At 45.1% G+C, this 20,224-nt stretch overlaps 2 protein-coding genes across 30 annotated transcripts in view; both read right to left on the bottom strand.

The window, feature by feature from the left end:
• Positions 1-20,224, bottom strand: part of LOC107053500 — a 115,936-nt gene that overhangs the window by 95,193 nt on the left and 519 nt on the right. For 4 of the 12 annotated variants that reach the window (XR_005860252.2, XR_006939349.1, XR_005860251.2 and 1 more), the window contains exon 1: positions 17,733-17,907. Coding sequence is in view for 1 of the 12 variants with exons in the window: in XM_046942089.1 (XP_046798045.1) it covers positions 9,874-10,028; positions 11,309-11,454; positions 18,486-18,507 (323 nt within the window). In the remaining 11 variants the exon portion in view is untranslated. Of the gene's footprint in view, positions 1-3,594; positions 5,390-5,422; positions 5,518-9,873; positions 10,055-10,254; positions 12,000-17,732; positions 17,908-18,485 lie in introns of those variants that run through there. The other 8 variants (XR_006939347.1, XR_005860256.2, XR_006939348.1 and 5 more) reach the window with 7 other exon arrangements.
• The window catches only part of MEIS2 (Meis homeobox 2), a 170,930-nt gene continuing 170,502 nt past the window's right edge, over positions 19,797-20,224 (bottom strand). For 17 of the 18 annotated variants that reach the window (NM_001397983.1, NM_001397984.1, NM_001397986.1 and 14 more), the window contains one exon: positions 19,797-20,224. This exon is cut by the window's right edge and continues 1,085 nt beyond it. The gene's annotated coding sequence lies outside the window, so the exon portion shown is untranslated. The other variant, XM_046941379.1, reaches the window with a different exon arrangement.

Genomic DNA, 20,224 nt, shown 5'->3' with positions numbered 1-20,224 from the left:
ATCAATAGCTTGTTTGCACTGCTGCATCCGTGAAAGAAAGTTGTTGGTTCAACTAGCTGTGTAACTCTGCTACAGCCCTTAACATTCTTCAGCCTTGAAAGGCGGTTGGTCCTCTGTGAATAAAAATACAGTGCTTGGTTCAGTTTATTGTTTTAATTTAAATGGACTTGCGAGGTGCATTATCTCCTTAGGAATAGGCACAGTGTCCAATGAGAGGCTCGAATGATGGTTTGACTTCATTAAAGTCCTTCTGCAGCTGAGATATAGTTGCCATTTTGTAATTGCCAGGAAAGAAATTAGAGCTTTAGTTTCTAGAACTAGGGCAAAGCTCACATATATAAAGGTGATAAAGGAAGGATTTGCTGAGATCTGTTTCATACCAGCTCCTGAGAATTTTTTTCTCAGTTCACATGCATTTTTCAACAGTGTTATCCTTAGTCCCCAAGACTAGAAGCATGTGGGAGTGTAGAGAAAATATGTATGTTCGTCCCAGCCCTCCACTGGACAGAGCCCAAATTCCTTGGTGTGGAAGGGATGAGAGGTTCAGAATCGGAAGAAAGGCTTCTGGAGGACACAGCCAACTGGGAGAGAAAGATCAGCATGTGGAATCCTTTCCAAAGATGAATCAGGGTGAAATGATTTTACATGTTCTTTCATTGTCTTTCCCACCTTGTAAACATTCCTAAAGCCTGTCTGTAAGCCATGCATAAAGGAGTGCTAATATCCATATGTCAGTACTGGAAACGGTTTCTCCCACACCTAAAGAGACAAGTTCATCCCGTATGTAACTCTGCTCACTTGAATAGCTCTACAGAAGAAAGGGTACTGGCTCAGTAAGTCTACCCAAAAGCTGTAGATTCTGCTGAAAACAGCTGCTTTCCTTGTGGTTTGGATGAATCACCACAGGCCTCAGTTGCTCGGGCCTTTGCAGTAGATTCCTCCACACTTCTCTGTGCAATTCTGCCAGCAAATATCTAAATTATCTGGACACCAGCTGTTTGGAAGTCCTGAAAGCCCCATTGTAAGAGTTCAGGACAGCAGAGCAACTCTTGTTCTAATTCTTAAATTATATCCATCAAATGTGTATTTATGCTGTGTATGGATTGTATTTATCCTATTAGAAGACATTTTTTTTATTAGCTGCAATAGTCAGAAAGGATTTTTATTCTTTCTGATACATTTATTGATGCTCAGAGGGTGGGGAATGACTATTCATCTTTCTTTGCTCAGTCAGTTAACAGCTAGAACCAAGATGTAGGTCAGGGTGAACTGATGCACCTACAGGTATTAAATTGCTTTGGTGTCTGGTCAGTACCTCTTGATCATACAGTCAGAAAATGCCGAGTGCCAGTTTTGCAGTAAAAATGGAATTTCACCCTGTGGTCAGACCAGCAGGGAGTTTCAGAGAAGCTGAGAGGGGAAAAAATAGTAGGATCATATGGGAATGTTGTTTAACAAATTATCTTCTATTAAAATTCTGTGACACTGGTGGTTCCTTCCAGTCTTACATTCTTATGTTCTTAAGCCTTGCTTACGAACTAATTCCTCTTGACAATCTGATGGAGCTTCAGTTCACAATAGAGCATGTCACCAGTTAGTTTGTCTTATGTCTAGCTACAGCACTCGATTTTTGTTTTCTGTTACTCTGTTGTTGTAGACAGCAGGATACTGTTTTCAGTATTACCTGTTGAGATTTTTTTGTTAATGAGAAAATAGACTTTTCGCTCCTTCAACAACAGATGCTCTAAATTCAAAGGTCTGAAAACAAGATTCATATTCTTTAAGCAAATGATGCACTGTAGGATGCTGAGTTACAAATGTAATTGCGAATGTGTACAAACATCCAGTTAAAATAATCTGCCTGGGTCTAAAGCTCACTTCCAAGAAGTATAACATCAGACAATACAATTAGTTTAAGTAACAGAGGAAAGACCTTTAGAATGAAAGAAGGTTAGTTATCTTAATTAAACTAGAGCTTTTTCTAAATTTGATTTCACGGTGGAGTAAAACATGATACTACATAGTTGTATGCAAATGAGTTTCCATTAGCTGTCCTGAGCAAGAGACAAACAAGATAAACTTGACATACTCTTGGACATTGAAATGTATATACAAAACCATCCCTATTTTATGTGTGCATGTATGTGAGAGAAAGAAAGAGGGAAGCTCTGTAGAAAGTGGAAATATCTATTTCCAGTCTCCCTGTGCCCAGATATGGGCATGAGGAAAACTCATTTGTATAGCCAGCCTTTCCTACAGTACTTTAGGAATAGTATCTTTCTTTCTTTCTTTCACAGTCTGTTGCACAGTACTGTGTATAGTGTGAGATTAAGGCTTCTTCAAGATGTTCTTTATTCTTCTCATTTTACCTAATCCAATAAGGCAGGAGGTGTGGGTTTTTTGCTTGTTGTTGTTGCTGCTGCTGTTTGTTTTTTACCAGGCAAGAGTGGAACTATTTTTTTTTACCCTAAATCTGCAAGTGCCTTTGTCTCTGCATGTTTTTACACAAATTCATTAGCAAATATTTGATTTCTTTCACTTTTAACTGTCTAAAAAGTGTCCTAGGCACCTAACATGCTAATCAGAAGGTCACCTGTCCTGATTTAGGTATCTAAATGTGATCTGTAATGAGAGTGCCCCCACCTGTTAATTTATCTCCCACTTTTGTCTTTAAGTCCTCCTCCTCAGCTTACTTCATCTAATTCTAAGACAAATGAGTTGAATGAGTAGATTTTGGAGTAAAACAGGATGGCCAGTATGGACTGGATGTCTGACTTCTTGACAGATGAAGTCAAAATTTAATCTCTCAAAAACTTCACTCACAATTATCTCTGTGAAACATTTTAGATCCTAAACTGAAAGATCTTGCTCAGCCCAGAACCTGCAGGTGATGGCATCAGATACAGCAGTGTGTCTGCACATTCCTTCCAGGATTCCTAACAGTCCACACCAGTCATTTATTCTAAATTAGGAATGTATTTGCTCTGGGCTTGCTCTATAGTCAGGGAAGAAAGGCAAGTACCTTCAGAGAAGTGTGTCTCTGGGCATGCCGGTCTTCCTCCATTGACAACCAAGGAAGTCTCAAGCTGCTACAATCCAGTACTTCAGATACAGGATTTGAAGAATACCTGTGTATCTGCCACAGTGCTGGGGCTCATAATAAAATTGAAATCCACTTTAAAATCTTGCAAGTATTATATAAATCACATGTCAAATTACATATACTGACAATTATGAGTTCGTGTGGTGGAATGCACATACACATGCATGCACATACACATGCATGCACATGTGTTTTTTGTGTGCTTATACAACAACAACAACAACAAAAATAGCCTGGTAACATAGCCTGTGAAATAATGAGACCAGTTTTTAGAAAGATGTGGGAAATATTTATGTGCAGATCTCAGCATAAATTATTTTTCAGTTTGTACAGAGTGAAATGCTGCTTCCAAAACCAATCAAATTCAATATAGCATTCGTTGTAGTTGAATATGAATCTGTGGTGAGACCATTTTGACTTGACAGAATAAGAATTTAAAAGAAAATTAAATTAAAATACCTAGCGGTAATAAGAGAAACTTTACTACTGACCTCTGTAACGATTTATTGCCAAGGCTCATATTGCTAGTGACGTCCAGGATCAACAGTGCTCACAAGCAGTGGACTCAAAATGAAATTGTCTGTTTTTGGCAACAAAATATTCTGCATTTAGCAAAGGCATATGTTTCAAACTCAAATGACTTCATTTCAAATTAAAGCAAAAAAAAAAAATGTTTTGAAGTCTAGTCATTTGATAATCATTTGCTTTAAAATAAGCAACATATTTCTATCTAATGGGATCCACATCTCTAACAAGTGAACCAACAGTGTGACAAACAAAAAAACAACCTGCTCTTAAATATAATTCCAAAATAAATTACATCTAGTACTTTTTTGTTGTTGCTGTACTCTGTTTTCCTCTTTCAGCCACCTGTAGAACTCCCACAGTTTTTTCATTGCTACAATGACAAATGCTATGAGAAAAGACCTGGTCCATTGCCAGAAATCTACTCTAGACTTCAGTATATGTTTCTGCTTTCAAGAGTCAATTGTTTTCCTTCTCTCCCAGGGGCCACTAGCTACCTTATTACCAGAAAGAATGACCCCTTGACAGCGCAATTGAGATCCAGAAACTCAACAAAATTGTAACCCCTCCAGTGGCATCAGAATTCTAATCAACAGCAGAGGGTCTGGAAGACAAATGTACTTGTGTATAAGGCCACCATATTAGACCGAGGCTTCTCTACTTGCAAAGAAACCTGTTTCTATTTCGTTTCTCTTGATATTTTTATTACCCCCTTTCTTGTAACCTTTTCATTGCTACTGTTCTTAAGGTAGAAGGGTTTTCACAGCATGGGAGTTATCTGTACTCAGTTTACACAGTTTGCTGCCTTTCTCTTCTCTTGCAATCTATTTCATGAAGTATACAACTGGACACGGCAGCCCCCTAGTTATTACTCTATTAGTTATTTTTTCTCTTATTCAGTTTAACCCGCTAGCAGAACAATTGTTCCATCACTGTGTTTATTGCTGTGTAGAAAACACAGGTAAGAAATCCCCAGCCTTGAAACTGCAGTGAAAATTAACTTAGTGTCTTAAGGTGAACATGATAGAGAATATACCTTGCACGTGTAAGGGTACCCAAGTGGTGTCATACGATAATATTTCTCAAGTGTAATTACTACTAAAAGCGCTCAGCTTGTTTGCTGGATCCTTTTCTTTGACTAAATTTGAGAATCTATTATTGTTTCAGATAAATGCATTGAGACAAATACATGCAAATCGGTTTTGGAGCACAAGCCCCCAGTTTAGTTTTCACACCTCCATGGAAAGCCTTGCCCCAGAGCCTCGAGGGCAGTAGAAGGCATGCCATCAAACTGCCCAAAAGAGTTTTGAAAATATTAGCAAACTTTATGAAAATCTTAGGTTGAGTTAAAAGCTTTAAGAGTGTCTTTTCTTGTGAGTGTAGTACGAGGATTAGCTAATGTGCATTAGTCGGAATTTTTTTAAGATTAGACAACCAAATCTGATTTCTGTTAAGCAGAAATTTTGAGATACTTCAGAAGATTGTAGGAAAAAAAAAAAATCTCAAGATATTAGAAGGACAAAAACACCTAAAAACAAACAAACAAACAAACAAACAACAACAACAGTCAGAAACAGTCAGCATGGCAGAACATAAACATACCAAACCTCACGGCCTTTAAGAGAAATTTGGTTTAGCACAGGAATTTAGAGAGACGGGAGTCTTACAATAGGATCCTGGACTTAAGACACAGTGTTCCACTGAACAGGTACAGGGGAGAGGACATGAGAAGGATAAGAAAGCATGAGGGGGAAAAAAATAACAAACAAACAAAAAAAAAACAATGTTTTTTACCTTTCGATGATACAAGTTCTCCCATGGTGCAAGTAACAAAATAAAAAGTATCAGGCCCCCTGGTTGATCTCTGGACAGAAAAGCAGTTTGCCAGCCTGGCAAGGAACAGCACAAACAGCAGTGAAGTGATTTTCCTGCACCATCTCACCAAGAGAAAGCCCCGTGTACCTGCCCTGCTTTCCCTGTCAGGCCACAGCATTTGTGCTACAGGCAGGCAGGAGGGAGGCTGCTGTACAAAAGGCTCTTCCACCCCATGAGTCAGACCAAGATGGCCCAGCTGGGCAGCTAAAGTGATTTTCAGGTCAGAGTGACTGAGCCCTCTCTTTGCAAGCAGCCACAGTACAGGGAAAGTTGCTGAGCATCAAGGCCATAAGTAATCAAAAGGGGAAAATTGAAAGTTACATCATTTGGCACTTTTACCCAAGACTCTTATTGTCTTACAAGTTAGGGTCATATCTTTTCAATTTTTATACAGAGACGCAGAAGCGAGTTACACAGATTGTTACGTGTGTATGTGTTGTTCGTTAAAAATAGTATGCTGAAATAATGCTACTGAAGTCCAAGACCCACCTGACTGGTGGAACATTCTTCCTGAAAAAAAAAAGAAAAGAAAAGAAAAGAAAAAAAAAAAAAGCAAAGCAGCTCTGAGCTTAAGCAGAATGAAGGAAAATCTAAATATAATAATGAACGAGAAAGTGGCTGCTTCTGCCAGACCCATCAAGTTAAATGGCTCTTTGCATTGTTCGAAGCTGCATACTATTGTCTTCTGTGGCAGAGGGTAAAGAGAGGGAACTTTCACAGATGTTCTGATGAGACAACAAATATAAATAATATTTTGACAGAGAGTTCATCGTATTAAAAAAAAAAAAAATGCATGCCTCCAACTCAAACAGAAATCTCCTTAACATGAAAAGTATTGAGGGCGTAAGTGGAGCCGTCCAGTAACACTCAAAGGGAAATGTGCCATTCAGAACAGAACACACAGCATGACTAAAGGCTCCAAGTGCCTGGCATCACTTAAGCTTAGTTTTAAATACCCATGATAGACACTTTTGGGAACACGTTTCCTGAAAGTAGTGTCAAGGATTTCCTTCAGCGTTAGCTGATAGGCTGAGCTGGTGTTCCTATACCTAATAAGTACAAAAAGGATTTGTTCCTACGTACGTGCGAAGTTTGTTTTTTTCTGTGCCGGCATTGGGATTTATTTCTCCTCCTGATGAAACATTTACCTCGCGCTGCCTCATCAATATTAACCTCACAGATCAACAGATCTTCATATCGACAGAATAGGGAAGTCGATATCTCCTTATTATTATTTAATAAGTATTTCATTGTCAGTAACCGGGTGAGAACAAACATCTGTGCTGTGTAATGGCACACACTTTAATTTTGCAAGGTTACTCTCTTGCATGTGTTTGACAGTGGAAAGTAACCTACAGTGAAAATCTCCCAGTAATATCAGAGTACAAAATCACAACATGTTGAAGGACATTTAAATTGAACAAAACGGGGTGGTTTTTTTAGCCCTACTTTTGATATACAAATGTTGGATGTGTTTTACTGTGGCTTCTGACTATGATTGATAGGAGATGCATCAATTTCAAGGTTTGTGAATTTAAGTAAATTGTTGTCAGTGGTACAGCTTCTTCTTTTTTGTATTTTTTTTTTCAAATTATCTCCTTACAGAGAATAGAGTATTACAAATTGAGACAGGATATATGTAAAGCATCAATTTAGCTTGACTATTCACTTTCAACAGTAAAAAGAAAATAGTTGTGATAGGGATATGAGTACATCAGAGTTGTTCAGAAAACTCCAGAGTGTTTAAAAAAACAGCACTGAGAGTGGTGGGTTGGGGTTTTTTGTTTTGTTGTTTATTTGTTCGGGTTTTGGTTTTTCTTTTTCCTAAATAATCTTCGGTGTTTCTGTTTGGAAAACACTTTGCTCACCTTTCCATTAAGAGGACAAATTGTAAATTAAAACAACATCAGCAACCAGCAGATCTTATGGACATCCTTTATCTTTGCCCTCAGAATATAATTTCATTAGCAAAAAAACAACAACAATAGCAAACCAACAGAACAAACCAACCAACCCAGCTGTATGAGCTGCTTGCAACTTGTGGGAGTTCATTAACCCTTTGTGGCTTGGAGGTAATACTTTATATGACTCAAACCCCGGAGAGCTCCCTTTAAAACTGACAGTGATTAAATATCTTAGGGCAAAGCATGCTGAGGTTCTAGTACCTGCAGAAATTAGCTGTGTCTGATTTTAAACTAATTTTCCCTCGGCCGCTTCTTATCTGATGGTGTTTGACTTACGGTCTGGTTAACTGCACAGATACTTTCTATTATGTTTTCCAACACACGGCCAGGACTTGTTTCCACGTATGTGTGTTGTGTCTACGTATCTACATGCCTGTCTGTGTGCATAAAGCAATGTATACGCTAGTTGTGTGTGGTTTTGGTTTTACCATCAGATTCTGTAAATGAATGCAGATACTATCTTCATGTTACTGCTATCCAAAAGAGGCAGCATGGAAGGGATTCTGTAAATGTAACGATACATGTTGCTGATTAAAAGCTGATGGTAACAGTTAATATATAAGGGGACAGACGAGTTTTTCATCTAACTTTTTTTTTTTTTCCCAGAAGAGAAAAAAAAAAGAAAATTAGACAGAAAAGAGCATTTCCAGATGTGACTGTACGGGGCTTGATCTGAAGCGATTCTGTTATCTCTTTAATAATGCATGTAAGAATGCTCATGTGAAACGTTATGTTAAAACTCGGTCCTAGCAGATATTTGTGCTTATGAATTGATTCCTTATCTATATTTTATGGAGAAATAGCTCAGCACCAGATTACGGTGCATTATTTCCCAGACTCCTTATTAGATGCTGCGTATCTCTCTGCTGTGCCTCCAGGCTTAAATTAAAAACAAAACTTAAGTAAAATTTAAAGAGACAACATTCAGAAACTTGTTTTTTACAAAGCTTCTGGAAGTTTGTAATTATTTTTGTCCCTAATAGGCTTTGCCTTTGAAATAATTTGATGGCTAGGTTTGTAAATCCACTCGGAAAGATCTGGCATCCCAGAACCATTAACAGGAGCATATATCACAAAAATCATTTTGCATATAAATGATGGTGTACGGGATTTGGCTTAAATTGTCTGTTTTCATTTGATTTTTTTTTTCCCCCTCTTCTAAGATAATTTGGAGGGAGGCAGGAAGATAAAATTGAACACAATTTGGAAATGAAACTTGGGTAATTGAGCTAAGTATGTTGAACTTGTCCATCACCTGTGACCTCCCCCTGGTTACATAGCACTTCAAATACTCAAAACGAGGAGGCCTGTGGGACGTAAATGGGGCTAGTGGGTTCACCTGTGACCACATTACCCTGTAACCTGCTAACCTTGCTGTTACTGAAGACAGAGGGAGCCCAGCCCTCGGTGCTCGGACCCTCATACCCTCAGGAGTGGGGCAGGCATCCGGGTCCTGCGGTGGGGGATAAAATGAAGCTCCATGGGTACACCGGAGCCCGCTGGCGTAGGGTGTCCCTCAGGGACCCCTACACCTGGAAGTCTGCAGCCGTCCCTGTGTGCGAACCTGATGTTGTGCTGTTCATTCCAAAGTGATTATTCAAAACACCTTGGCAGCTGAGCCCTTCGCGCTTTCTGGATAATTATTTCTAATCGTGATTGGCAATAATAGTAATTGCCATATTCCGCCAGCACACAGCTGTAACGATTTCTTTTTATTATTATTATTTGGGTTAACAATCGGCACTGACAACAGCAGCTTCCAACCCTGCTCTCCCCCGCCGGGGAGATCCGAGGTGCCGGGGGGTGACCGTGGCTGCGAGAGGCTGTGCCCCCCCCGGGCCGCGCAGTGGCTGGAGCGGCCACTGTAACGATGCCCTTAATAAGCCTGCGGGTCGATGCCAGTGAATCTTTGTGGGTTTATTTATTTTAACTAAATCGGCCGCATGAATCGCGGCTCCGTGACTCGAGCGGGGACGGGGTCGGGGCTGGAGGGGAGGGGGCGGCAAAGCTGAGGGGCAGCGGGCTCCGCGCTGGAGGCGGCTCTCGGCCATCGCACGAAGCCGGGAAAGGGCCCCTGGCTCGGTGGTCGCCTTCTCCCCTTCCTCCTCCTCCTCCCCCCGCCCCTTTCTGTGCTCGCCGCCTCGCAGGGCAAAGCCACGGGCGAGCACCCCCCTCCAGGCAGCGCCGTACCCGTAACTCGCCGCCCCCCGCCCCGCTCCTCCCGTGACCCCGGGGATTACGGCGCCGGGGGGAACGAGGCCCGCTGCCCCCCCCCCCCCCCCCCAGCGCTGCCGCCCGCCCCGTCCCGTCCCGTCGTCCCCCCCCCGGCCCGGGAAGCTGCTCCCTGACGTCAGCTGTTTGCTCCGTCTTTTGTTCGGTTAAAAATAGCTTGACGCGGCAGCTTACCTGCGCCGGGCGCTGCTCGGGGCTGCGTAAGGGAAGGGGGTTCTGGCGGCATCAATCATTTCCTTCTCCCTCGGATCTGGGATCGCCACACCTAAATTAATTATAGCAGCAGCCCGGAAAGCGGCTCGCGGTCTCCTCAAACAGCGTTTTGCTGCCTGGAGCTCACGGGAAAGAAAAGTTTCTGTGTAATCAGGATAGAACAGAGCGCTGTTACCGGAGCTCAGTGCTCCTCACCACAACCCACTGAAGCGTCTATGTCGCCAAATACTAATATTCCTCCCGCAGGCTTTATTTTCTGTTTTTCCCTTTGTATCTCATACTCGTGGCCGTGTTGCACTGCCACTGCACGTTAACCCAGTGAAATAATTGCATTACAGCAGATTACTCGCAGCAGACGTTTATTCCTCTTCTCCTGACCCTGCGCAGTTATTAACAAGTACAGGGTGCCAGGACAATGGGGAACCTCTCCTAATTGAAGAGGAGCAATTGACCTCTCCCCGTTCCCCGCAGTCTGAGGGCCACCCGGTTCGCTCGGTCCGCTCTCGTGTGCGTGCACACGGACGCACCCGCACTCCCGTACGCACCGTGCGGCAGTGATCCCCTATTTCTCAGAGAGATTGAAGAGAAACATGAAACTAATAAATTGACGGGAAAAATTGATCGCTTGTTCCACTTTACTTTCTCCCCGTGCTGTAACGCAACGCCGAGCCTTTGGCTGGGTGGCAGCCCGGCGTTCCGGGACCCCATCCCGACGTGCGGCTTCTGGGGCTGAAGTTTCTCAACAACCCGAGACCGCGCCTTATTGGGCCGTGCGCGTTGGACTCCGCACCGTGCGGACCCGCCGCGGCTGTACCGCGCGCACAGTTTTTGTCAGACCATCTCTGCGCAGCCGCTCCCCGGCCGCAAACCCCTCCGCCGCGGACGGCAGCGCAATCCCCTCGGTGCTCTTTCGTTCCCGGTGCGCGCCCCGTAATTCTTTACAACGAAATTGCTTCCCCTCCGGTTCCTAGATTTTAATTTACTGAAGGACTGATTAGCTGTGGCTTTAAAAGGGCCAGGTCTGCGCCGGCTCGAGGCGTCACCTCTCACCTCCTGCAGCCCCGGGCCGGGGTCACTGCGGGGCCACGGCGGGGGCTGAGCGGGCAGCGCCGCTCCGGCTGCGGCTCCCGCCGCGCTACCTGCGCCCCGCGCAGTGCCCGCGCAGCGCTCCGCGGAGGGGAGCGGCAGCCTCGAGCGGGCGATGCCGGAATGAGGCGCCGCGGAAGGTGCGGCTCTGTCGGGCGAAAATAACGGTGGGGTTGATTTTAGCTCTCTTCGCCCTGTCCTGATGCCGCCCCTTCTTTTTATTGCCGGGGAGGAGGGAAGGAGGAGGGCCGGCCGGGGTGCACCGCTCTGCTTAAAGGCTTCGTGTAAACTTTGGCATTTCGAGGAATACCTTCAAAAACCCGGGTCTGATTGGATTCAGGCGTGTGCCCGGCTCACATCGATTCGTGGAGTCATTGGAGGTGTAAAGCTCCGTCGATAGCTTTTCAGGTCCAGTGCCCCTAAAGCAGCAGATTCTGCCTTCACTGCCGCCAAATCCTGGAATTAGTTTAACAGAAATACAAACATGTAATAATTTTCAGCTGTAAAAAATCATTTCAAAGAGGGGTGATGCTGTAAGAGGAAACACTGCAATAAAATCCACAGATCTCTTCTGAAAAGATTTCACCTTGAGCAAATGTTTCGAGTGCGTCAGTGCCTTATTAAAATTATACCGTGGACTTAATTCTGACGATGGTGGCAACGACACGGAGCGCACATAGAAATCTCAGGGAAAAAAAAAAAAAAAAGGCTAGAAATGAATTTCTTTTCGGATATGGACAGTGAAAGGTGTGAGCACTCTTTTAATAGTTTCGATCTCTGTCAAATGATCGATGTAGATAAAGGCAAACACTGAATATTCAGGAAAATGCAATTAATGTTAGGGAGTTACCTTTCACTGCATGTACCGCCGATGCGGAGCCATCGGTGTGTTTATTTTCCTAATGTCTCCCCAAATTCCAGCAATCCGCAGAGCAGTCACAGCCTTTTCCATGTGTTTATCATCGAGGTTGGAACAGGATTCGCCTCAATTGTTCTGCCTCTCAGTGTTTGCCTTTCTTCCCTTTTCTGCATTTCCTACTTACATTTGCTTTGGTTGCAAAAATAAACAGCGGAGTTTTTAACAGCAATTGGAGATGATAATGGTTACTGATCCCATTCTTTCCATCATAATCTTCAAGTGGTTTAAGATTAATGATAGGAGGTGTTTTAGCGAGGAGTGTGGGTTCTCTTCTCCAAAGACCATCGCTATGATAATTTACTTAAGATGTTGACAAGACTGTCAGTGAGGCTAATTTTTTATTAAGCTGCTCTGTTGCGACTGCAGATAGCTTTCGCTGCTGTTATTTAAGCGCACGGTATTTTCGAACGCCTTCCTATAAATATTGGTATTTGCTCTCTGCCTGATGGATTTGCAATTGAGATGATTCCCCTTTGCCTTTGTTTCAAGAAAGGTATCTCCCGGTGTTCTGAGAAATATTCTCTGCCGCCCTCCCCCATTCCCTACACCTTTTAAAAGAAAATATATTCGAGCACCTCCTGCCTCGATGCAGCGAGCACCAGCTTCCATAGGCGTTGCCTTGACCGAACCCGGCACAGACCTGAGCCAGGTTTGATGGTGGTGCTTTGATTTTATTTCTGTCTTTTAACGGGCAAAACAATCCTGCCAGATAGAAACGTTTACCTGTAGCACCTCACAGCACAAAGAGGCTCTGCTGCCTCTTTAATCGCGGCCGATTTTATGTTTCTTATTTTTTTCTTTCTTTTTTTTTTTTTTTTTTTTTTTTTTTTTTTTTTTTTTTTCCGGCTTTCGACCCATCCCCTCCAACCGATAGGTGAAGTCCTCCTGGCCCGGCCCGGGGACATCGGGCCTGGCTCCCCCGAGGTGCCACGGGATGATGAAATCTCGCAGCGGATCGGATCAGCTGCTTTCACCCCTTCTGTCGTGTTTTCAACAAATAGAACATCCCAGGCTTTCCCCATAAATTGCCGGCACCATGTCGCGCTCTTCCTAGAGCCACTGATAAGGGCCGTTTGTGTTCTCCATGCGGGATAGGAAGTCCCGGGGAAGTTTGTGAGCCCCGCAGAATGAGTGGGAGAACACGCGGGAGCTATACATGAGATTTTGTTCCGGTTCTCAGAAGGTTTGGACTGTCTAAAATAGAAATAGTGGCGATAATGAAAATAAAATTAAAAAAAAAAGTAAAAAGAAAATACAATATTCAAATAATAAAATAACTAAAATACAAGGGAAAAAAAAGAAAAAGAAAAGAAAAAGGAGAAAGGAAGAAAGAAAGAAAGAAAGAAAGGAAGGACCTGTGGGTTAGCAGTTTGCGCACAACCCTCCCGTCCCGCAGCACCCGAACGCGGCTTCGCTCCTTTCGGCCCGGCGCAGCGGCCTTGCGGCCAGCAGGGGGCGCTCCGACGTTGCTCCTGGCAGCCCGCGCCCTGCCCACCGTCTCCGCGTTCCCGCATGGGCGCAAGCACCGCGCAAGCACCGCACACGTCCTCAAGCATCCCGGCTCCGAGGCGCGGCCCCGGGTCGGTTCCCCCTCCGGGTTCCCGGTGCTCGCAGCCCGCCCCGAGCGCCTCTCGCCGGTGAGGTGCGCGCCCCGCGGGTGCCTTTTGCGCGCAGTTGGCTGCGCGGAGAGCCCTTCGCCTCCCTCTCTATGTACTGTACATTATGCAACTTATTAAATACAACGATGAATTGTCAACATTTTTTTCGCCTGTTAGTTCCGCTGATCCGGGCAGGATTTATTTTCGGATCTCAGGTCCCGGAGCTATAATGTGCGATTTCTTTGCCTTAAATAAAATTGGTCAAATGTTGACAACCTTTAAGCCAATCTAACACTCAAGATTACTGATGGGAAACTAATGAGAAAATATCAGATCGTCCGGCCCGGGGGCTCCTAATTAAATCTTAGCTGATTGAAAAATAAAAGCGTGTTCTGGGGCGGGGGGAGGGAAGAAGCTCCGGGCTGAACTTTAGCTCTTATTTTGCGCTGTATTTCCCCAGCCCTCCCCGCCCTCCCTCTCGGCCCCCTCCCTCTGCAAAAAGCCAAACGTTATTTCGCCTCTTATTCCGAGAGATCCGAACGCGACTATCAGTCCTGGCCCGGTAAATATTAAGGCCTTTAAGCAACGTGATTTAACTAATTAGAAAATTTACATCATTAAGTCTCAGGGAGAGAAAAAAAGGAGAAACAAATCTGTCAGTCATTTTAAAAGAGACAGGCCCTATTGAAGTGTGAAGAAATCGGCTCTAATTCAAAAAGGCAATCGGGCAGAAAAAGCCCTCAACATTACCCTGCTAGTTATTAATCAGAGGGGTTCCCCCCCGCTCCTTCCCGCAGTGGCAAGAGCTGGAGCACATCGTTAGTTTCTCCCAAAGCTGCCGCGCGGTTCCCATTCAGTTTTTTTGCCACTCGTCCATGTCCCGTGTTAATAGCGGGGATTTGTCCACTCGAGGTTCATAGATTCTGAAACGTTTCCACCCTAGGGAAGCGGATCCGTAGGAAAATGAAGCCCGGGGCTGCTCGCCCCAGCCCCAGCCCCGTCTCGGCGGGGCCCCGACGGCCGAGGGCTTTGTTTGCTGCCCGCGCTCCGGGTGGGGACCGCCGACCGCCGCCTCGGTGCCCGCTCCGGGCTCAGGCGGAGCCGAGCGCGGGCTCGGGGTGAGCGGGGGCGGTGCGGGGCGCGGGGCTGTTCCCCGCCGGGGGGACTACTCGGGGGACCCGAACGAAGGGGCTCCAGAGCACCGAGCTCTGTTCCCCCTCTCTCCCTTTCAAACACCCTCTGTAATCCCCCTTCCGAGCGTTGGCCGCGGACTATGGCATAAATAATAAACACATCCCCCTCCGCGCCTTCTCTCTTCCTAATCTCGAGGAATCTGATGGTCGCTTTAATCAAATGAGTTTGCACCGCTTCTTCGCGGGGCTAATTTCGGGGAGTTTAACCACGCTTCGGGTAAGGGCCTGTCTCGGATCTCACGGTCCTGCGACTCCAGGAACTGAGCCCCTGCAAACGGGTCCGAACTGAGCTCCTGTGAGTGTCACTGGGCCGTAGTGTGTATGGACAACAAGTTTTGGCAAAAATAAAAAATAAAAATAAAAAGAGAAAAAAACCCTCTGATTCCCTCTCCCATTGACTTCCACATGCTAAGTTGCAGTGGGGCGCTCCAGGAGCTGTGAAGGTCTCCCAGAGCCAGACACAGTCCCCAGCAGCGCTCCACACATCCCTGAAACACAGCGCTGAGTCCCAGTCCTGTCGGCTCCGCGGGCACCCCCAAAACACGCCCTACCCCCACAGCGTGTTTCAGAGAAACGGGGTTTCTCTGGCCCCCCGTATCGCCTCTGTATCACCACCCCGCGGAGCCCCGCGGAGGCAGAGTCCTCTCCCAAAAGCAGGTTTTCGCTCAATGGGAGGACAGGAGAGCAGCTCCGGTTTTCCTTGCCCCTCTGCATATCGAGTTTGTTACTCAAAAACGAGTTTTCTGAAGAGGGCCCTTCACAGAAAGATCAAGACCAGCAACAACTCCAAACCAACGCGAACACAACCTGTCCGCTGCCCGGGCTTGGGGCTGGGAGGCAGCGTCATAAAATTTACGGCGTCCTTAACAACTGCCAAGGAACAGCATTAACATTCCCTTTAATTGAGAAAACATTGATTTTTAACTCTGGAAAGAACGCAACAGTAATTTAATTGCAAACTTTCACCGATATAGCAGCATCTCAGGGAGGCAACATTCCATCTTTAATAGACCTACTTTATGAAGTGATAAAACCAAAGAAAACCTGACAAATGGGCGGCTGTGACCGTGAGAGAAAAGTTATCTGCATTCCCTCTCCGTCTGTGTAGCCCAGAACACCGCACTGCCCCGCGCAGGGGGACAGCAGAGGTTGGGGTCCGGGAGCCGAGCAGCAGTTGGTGCTCTAAATAGTTGTTTGTCCATACTGGGCGAGGAACGATGGATAGATAGGGATTGAGGAAATACTTCTCACAAAATGGGGGCCTCTTTTAGAAGGTAACCCAACGAGTAAATACTCTTTCCCTTCCCTTGCCCGAGAAAGAAAGAAGGAAAGAAAGAAGGAAAGAAAGAGAGAAAGAAAGAAGGAAAGAAAGAGAGAAAGAGAGAAAGAGAGAAAGAGAGAAAGAAAGAGAGAAAGAGAGAAAGAGAGAAAGAGAGAAAGAGAGAAAGAGAGAAAGAGAGAAAGAGAGAAAGAAAGAAAGAAAGAAAGAAAGAAAGAAAGAAAGAAAGAAAGAAAGAAAGAAAGAAAGAAAGAAAGAAAGAAAGAAAGAAAGAAAGAAAGAAAGAAAGAAAGAAAGAAAGAAAGAAAGAAAGAAAGAAATCGTTGCTAAAGGGAAAGGAAAGGGAAATCCCACCCTCGCCTTCTATCTTATTTCTGTATCGGTTTTTGGTATTATAGGAGAGTAAAGAAGTTTTTGTTTGGTGGTTTTTCATTGATCAGTCACTCTGAGCTAATGTAATTATCCTCATCAATAGAAGGCTGCAGAGAGAATCATTATGTGGGTGACATTGATAAATGATCGCCCAAGAGCTGCCTTTTCTCTTGGGCACCCCCACATGTGACCCTCCCACATACACAAGGTAGCCATAGAAACACCTTGAGGTCCTCAAACACTGCTGCAAATGGGAGAATACAGAAAAAGCGAGAGGCGTCCAACACCGCACCCTCCTATCCCCGCCGCCGCCTTCCCACAGCGTGCAGCAGCTCCGCTCCGCTCCGCGCTCTGCCCGCGGCGCAGCCCGGCCCCGCTCGCTCTCACGGCACCGCACTGGCTATTTGCCGGGTGAAGGGCATGGGGCTCGCTGCTTCTTTCCCTCTTTTTTCCTCTTTTCCTATCGAGTTAAATCACAAAGTCTCGGGCATCTCTTATTCCCTACGCGCAGCACTTTGAAAATCGCTCGCAGAGATGCGCACTCACAGCAGCCATCACCTCCCCAGCGCTACAGCCGCTGGAAAATGGTCAACCCCCCCTCCCCCCCGTTTCTTTTTCTTTCTTTCTTTCTTTTTTTAATTTTTTTTTTTTTTTTTTTTTTTTGGAGTCGTCGGGCCGTACAGGAAGGTTCTGCATTTCTAAGGCTAAGATTAATGCTTCTTTCCGGCCGCAGACTCCCTTTATATATAAGCAAATTCTGAAATATTGAAAGCAGTAATTGATTCATAATGATCCATAAATCGATGCGAGGAAGGGGCCGAGGGTGTTTATTTATTTTATTCCTAAAGCTGCACGTAGAAGGGCTCTGACACCGAGAGGGACGGAGGGGCGGAGCTGTTGGGCTGCGCGGGGTCATCCATCATCGCTGTCGCGGGGACTCTGCCCAGAGCAGCAGCCTCCTTCTGTCTCTCTTTCTCGCCACCAGAACTATTAATATTAAAATCTGCCTTCCAGCCGCTCCCCCACCACCTCTAACTCCGCTCAGTCCTTCTCAGCTCAGAGAAGCCGGGCTTCCTCACCAGTCCGCCTCTCGCTCAGTGGGTTTCAATAAATAAATAAATAAATAAATGCTGTCAGAAGGTTTGGGTACCACCCTCGAAGCTGTCCCTGGGGAGGCGCGTGGAGCCCTGCTGGGCGGGACACCCCCTGCCCCTGCTGCTGCCCGGGGAAGCGGCGGCGTTGGCCGCGGGCGGCCCTGGCACAGTCGCGGAGCAGCTCCCGGTGGCGCGGCCCCGTGCGCGTTGCTGCGCGTTCCCGCGGCGCCCCGGCCCCAACCCCTCCCGGCCCCGGCCCCGGCCCCGGCCCTGGCAAACCTGGTGTGGCGTGGGGCAAGTTTGTCGCTCGCTCTGCCGCTAGGAGGGAGAGGGGGAGCGTTTGGCTCCCCCGGCATCTCCTCTTCGGCCCCTCAGCCCCCGCTGCCGCGGCGGACGGGGCCGGGGCGCCCCGTCCGAGGTGCGCCCGCTTCCCTTCTCTCTTCGCCTTAACTGTGGCTAAATCTGGAAGAAAAATCTCTCATTTGCGGTGACTCCGACTCTCAGCCCAGACCCACTGAGAGAAACGGAGATCTGAGATTATAAACATGTGTGTGTGTAAACAAAAGGTGTTTCTTCTGTTACCCTTCGTTTCCCACAGCATAAGCAATTTTTATTCAGACTAGCTTATTTTCTTTAACACTATACCGCTGTCAAAACATTATTCCCGTTTTGGTTGCTTTTGACAGCTGAGCAGTTCTTAAAAATACCAAAATCGGAACCCTCCATGCAAAACAGTAAATCTCAGATGGAGAAATCTCTGCACGTTATTGTACCTCGGATTTCAGCAGTGCATCTCTGGAAGGGCACAGCCCGAAGGGGAAAAGAGAAAGAAAGTAAAAGACAACACAGCAATACACATATTTAGTTCATTACAAAACCAACAATCTCCCATGGATAAATCGCTCCCTGTCCTTCCACCTGCGCAAGGACGTTCTCTATCATTTCTCCTAAAACTGTACGGAAATGATCTGCAGAAAAACCAAGTGCTGATTAAAAAGAAAGCCTCCTGTTTAAAGTGCTACCACCACAAACCTTGCCTTCTTATTCTCCGCATCCTCAATGGTCAGAATTTGAAACTAGGAACCCGGGGTGTGCTCTTCGTTCAGCTCGATGTGATTTTAACCAGGACAGAGAGCATCAAAGCCAAGTGTGGAATTATCATCCTTTACATTTCATACGAGTGCCTTAAAAAGACGCCCACAACGCAGAACCCGACTGCTAAATAAATCCTCACATCCATTCCAGTGGCATCCTCCCTTCTGTTGCCAGCAGCGTGGGTCCGCTTACTCAGCTCAGAAATTAAACATTAACTCTGAGGCTGAAGCTCTTTCAAAATTCCAGAGGCAAAAGTTTTCAGTCACAGTTTTAATAACACTCCAGCCATTTGGAACGAGGAGGAGGAAGGAGGAGAAGGGTTACAGATCCACACACGGTTCCATTGGTCACATTTGTTTCCTAGAAAGTTAGGAGAACTTCCATCCCTTCCCCACTCTCCTCCTCCTCGAAATAAGGCAGAACTCTTCCCTGAACTTTGGGCCCCAGTGCCGTAAAGCACGACATCAGAGAGAGATATTTCTAACAATGATGATTTCCTCCCATTTCAAACTCTCCTTCAGTTGCTTCAAAATGCCACAAGCTTTTAAGTAAAACCAACCCCCACCCATGGATCTGCACTAGCTATTTAGATTTAAAATGCTAAATCAACATTTTCCCTCATTAGTAGATAGTAGATGGCCTCTACTATCTACTACTAGTAGATATTTTTTTTTCCTTTCTTTTGAAAGCAAATGAAAAAAAAAAAAAACAAAAACAAACAAACCAAAAAAGTCATCTCCAAAGCTAGCTATGCAATTCTCACACAGGTATAACCCTCATTAATTAAAGCTGTTTTCCTCATTCCCAAACTTGTGAACCTACACCTGGCTTACAGCCATTCCTCATTGCTGAGCTAGACAGCAGTGACTGTGCATGCACATACACATACATATACACGGACACATACACTTAACACGCATGGGCTTACTGGTCTTGTACAGGGCCTTCACAACTCAAACAGAGCTTCTATGTTATTAGCAGACAGTACAGATATTAGACACAGCTCTCTGGAATACAAGCTGGTGAGAGATTAGTTTTGTTTAATCTGGTATGAATATAATATTGATAATCAGCAGAAAAATATCATCACAGACGTTCTTTCACCCAGTTATTCTCTTAGTGCCGATGACAGGTTTGGTTCTGATTTTTCAACCTTTCTTCTTCATATTTGTGAAGACATATATTTGAGGTCTCTCTCCTAGTAACTCCAGTCTCTTCTAAGCGTAATTAAAAACACAAAAGCCTAACAAAAAATCAAAAATGAAATATTTATTACCGCATTTTGTGACTTAACACCTTTTTTTTTTTTTTAAAACATAACGTCACAGTCCTCATACAAGTATTTTAATGTAAATTTTGACAAAGCTTAAAGGTAACAGCATTTTCTTCTAGTGAGGAACACGTGCTGAGAAAGGAAGAATTCATGGACATACAATACCAATTCCACAGCAGATCTGATACTAGCAAAAACATTCTTTTTTTTTTTTTTTTCAATTGAGGTAAACACATAGAATATCTAACATGAAACAATTAATAGACCGAACTCTGTACGAAGTTTGTTACAGTATTCTCTTGCTTTTTTTTTTTTTTTTTTTTTCCCAAGCTTTGAGTTCATGATAAAGTTCTAGGTTTGGTGCAAACACCGTTAGTAACTTCTTTCATTGAGGAAAGCTGCC

The sequence above is a fragment of the Gallus gallus genome, chromosome 5 (assembly GCF_016699485.2).
Source record: "Gallus gallus isolate bGalGal1 chromosome 5, bGalGal1.mat.broiler.GRCg7b, whole genome shotgun sequence".
Classification (NCBI taxonomy): Eukaryota; Metazoa; Chordata; class Aves; order Galliformes; family Phasianidae; genus Gallus; species Gallus gallus.
This window is presented reverse-complemented; position numbering and strand designations above follow the sequence as displayed.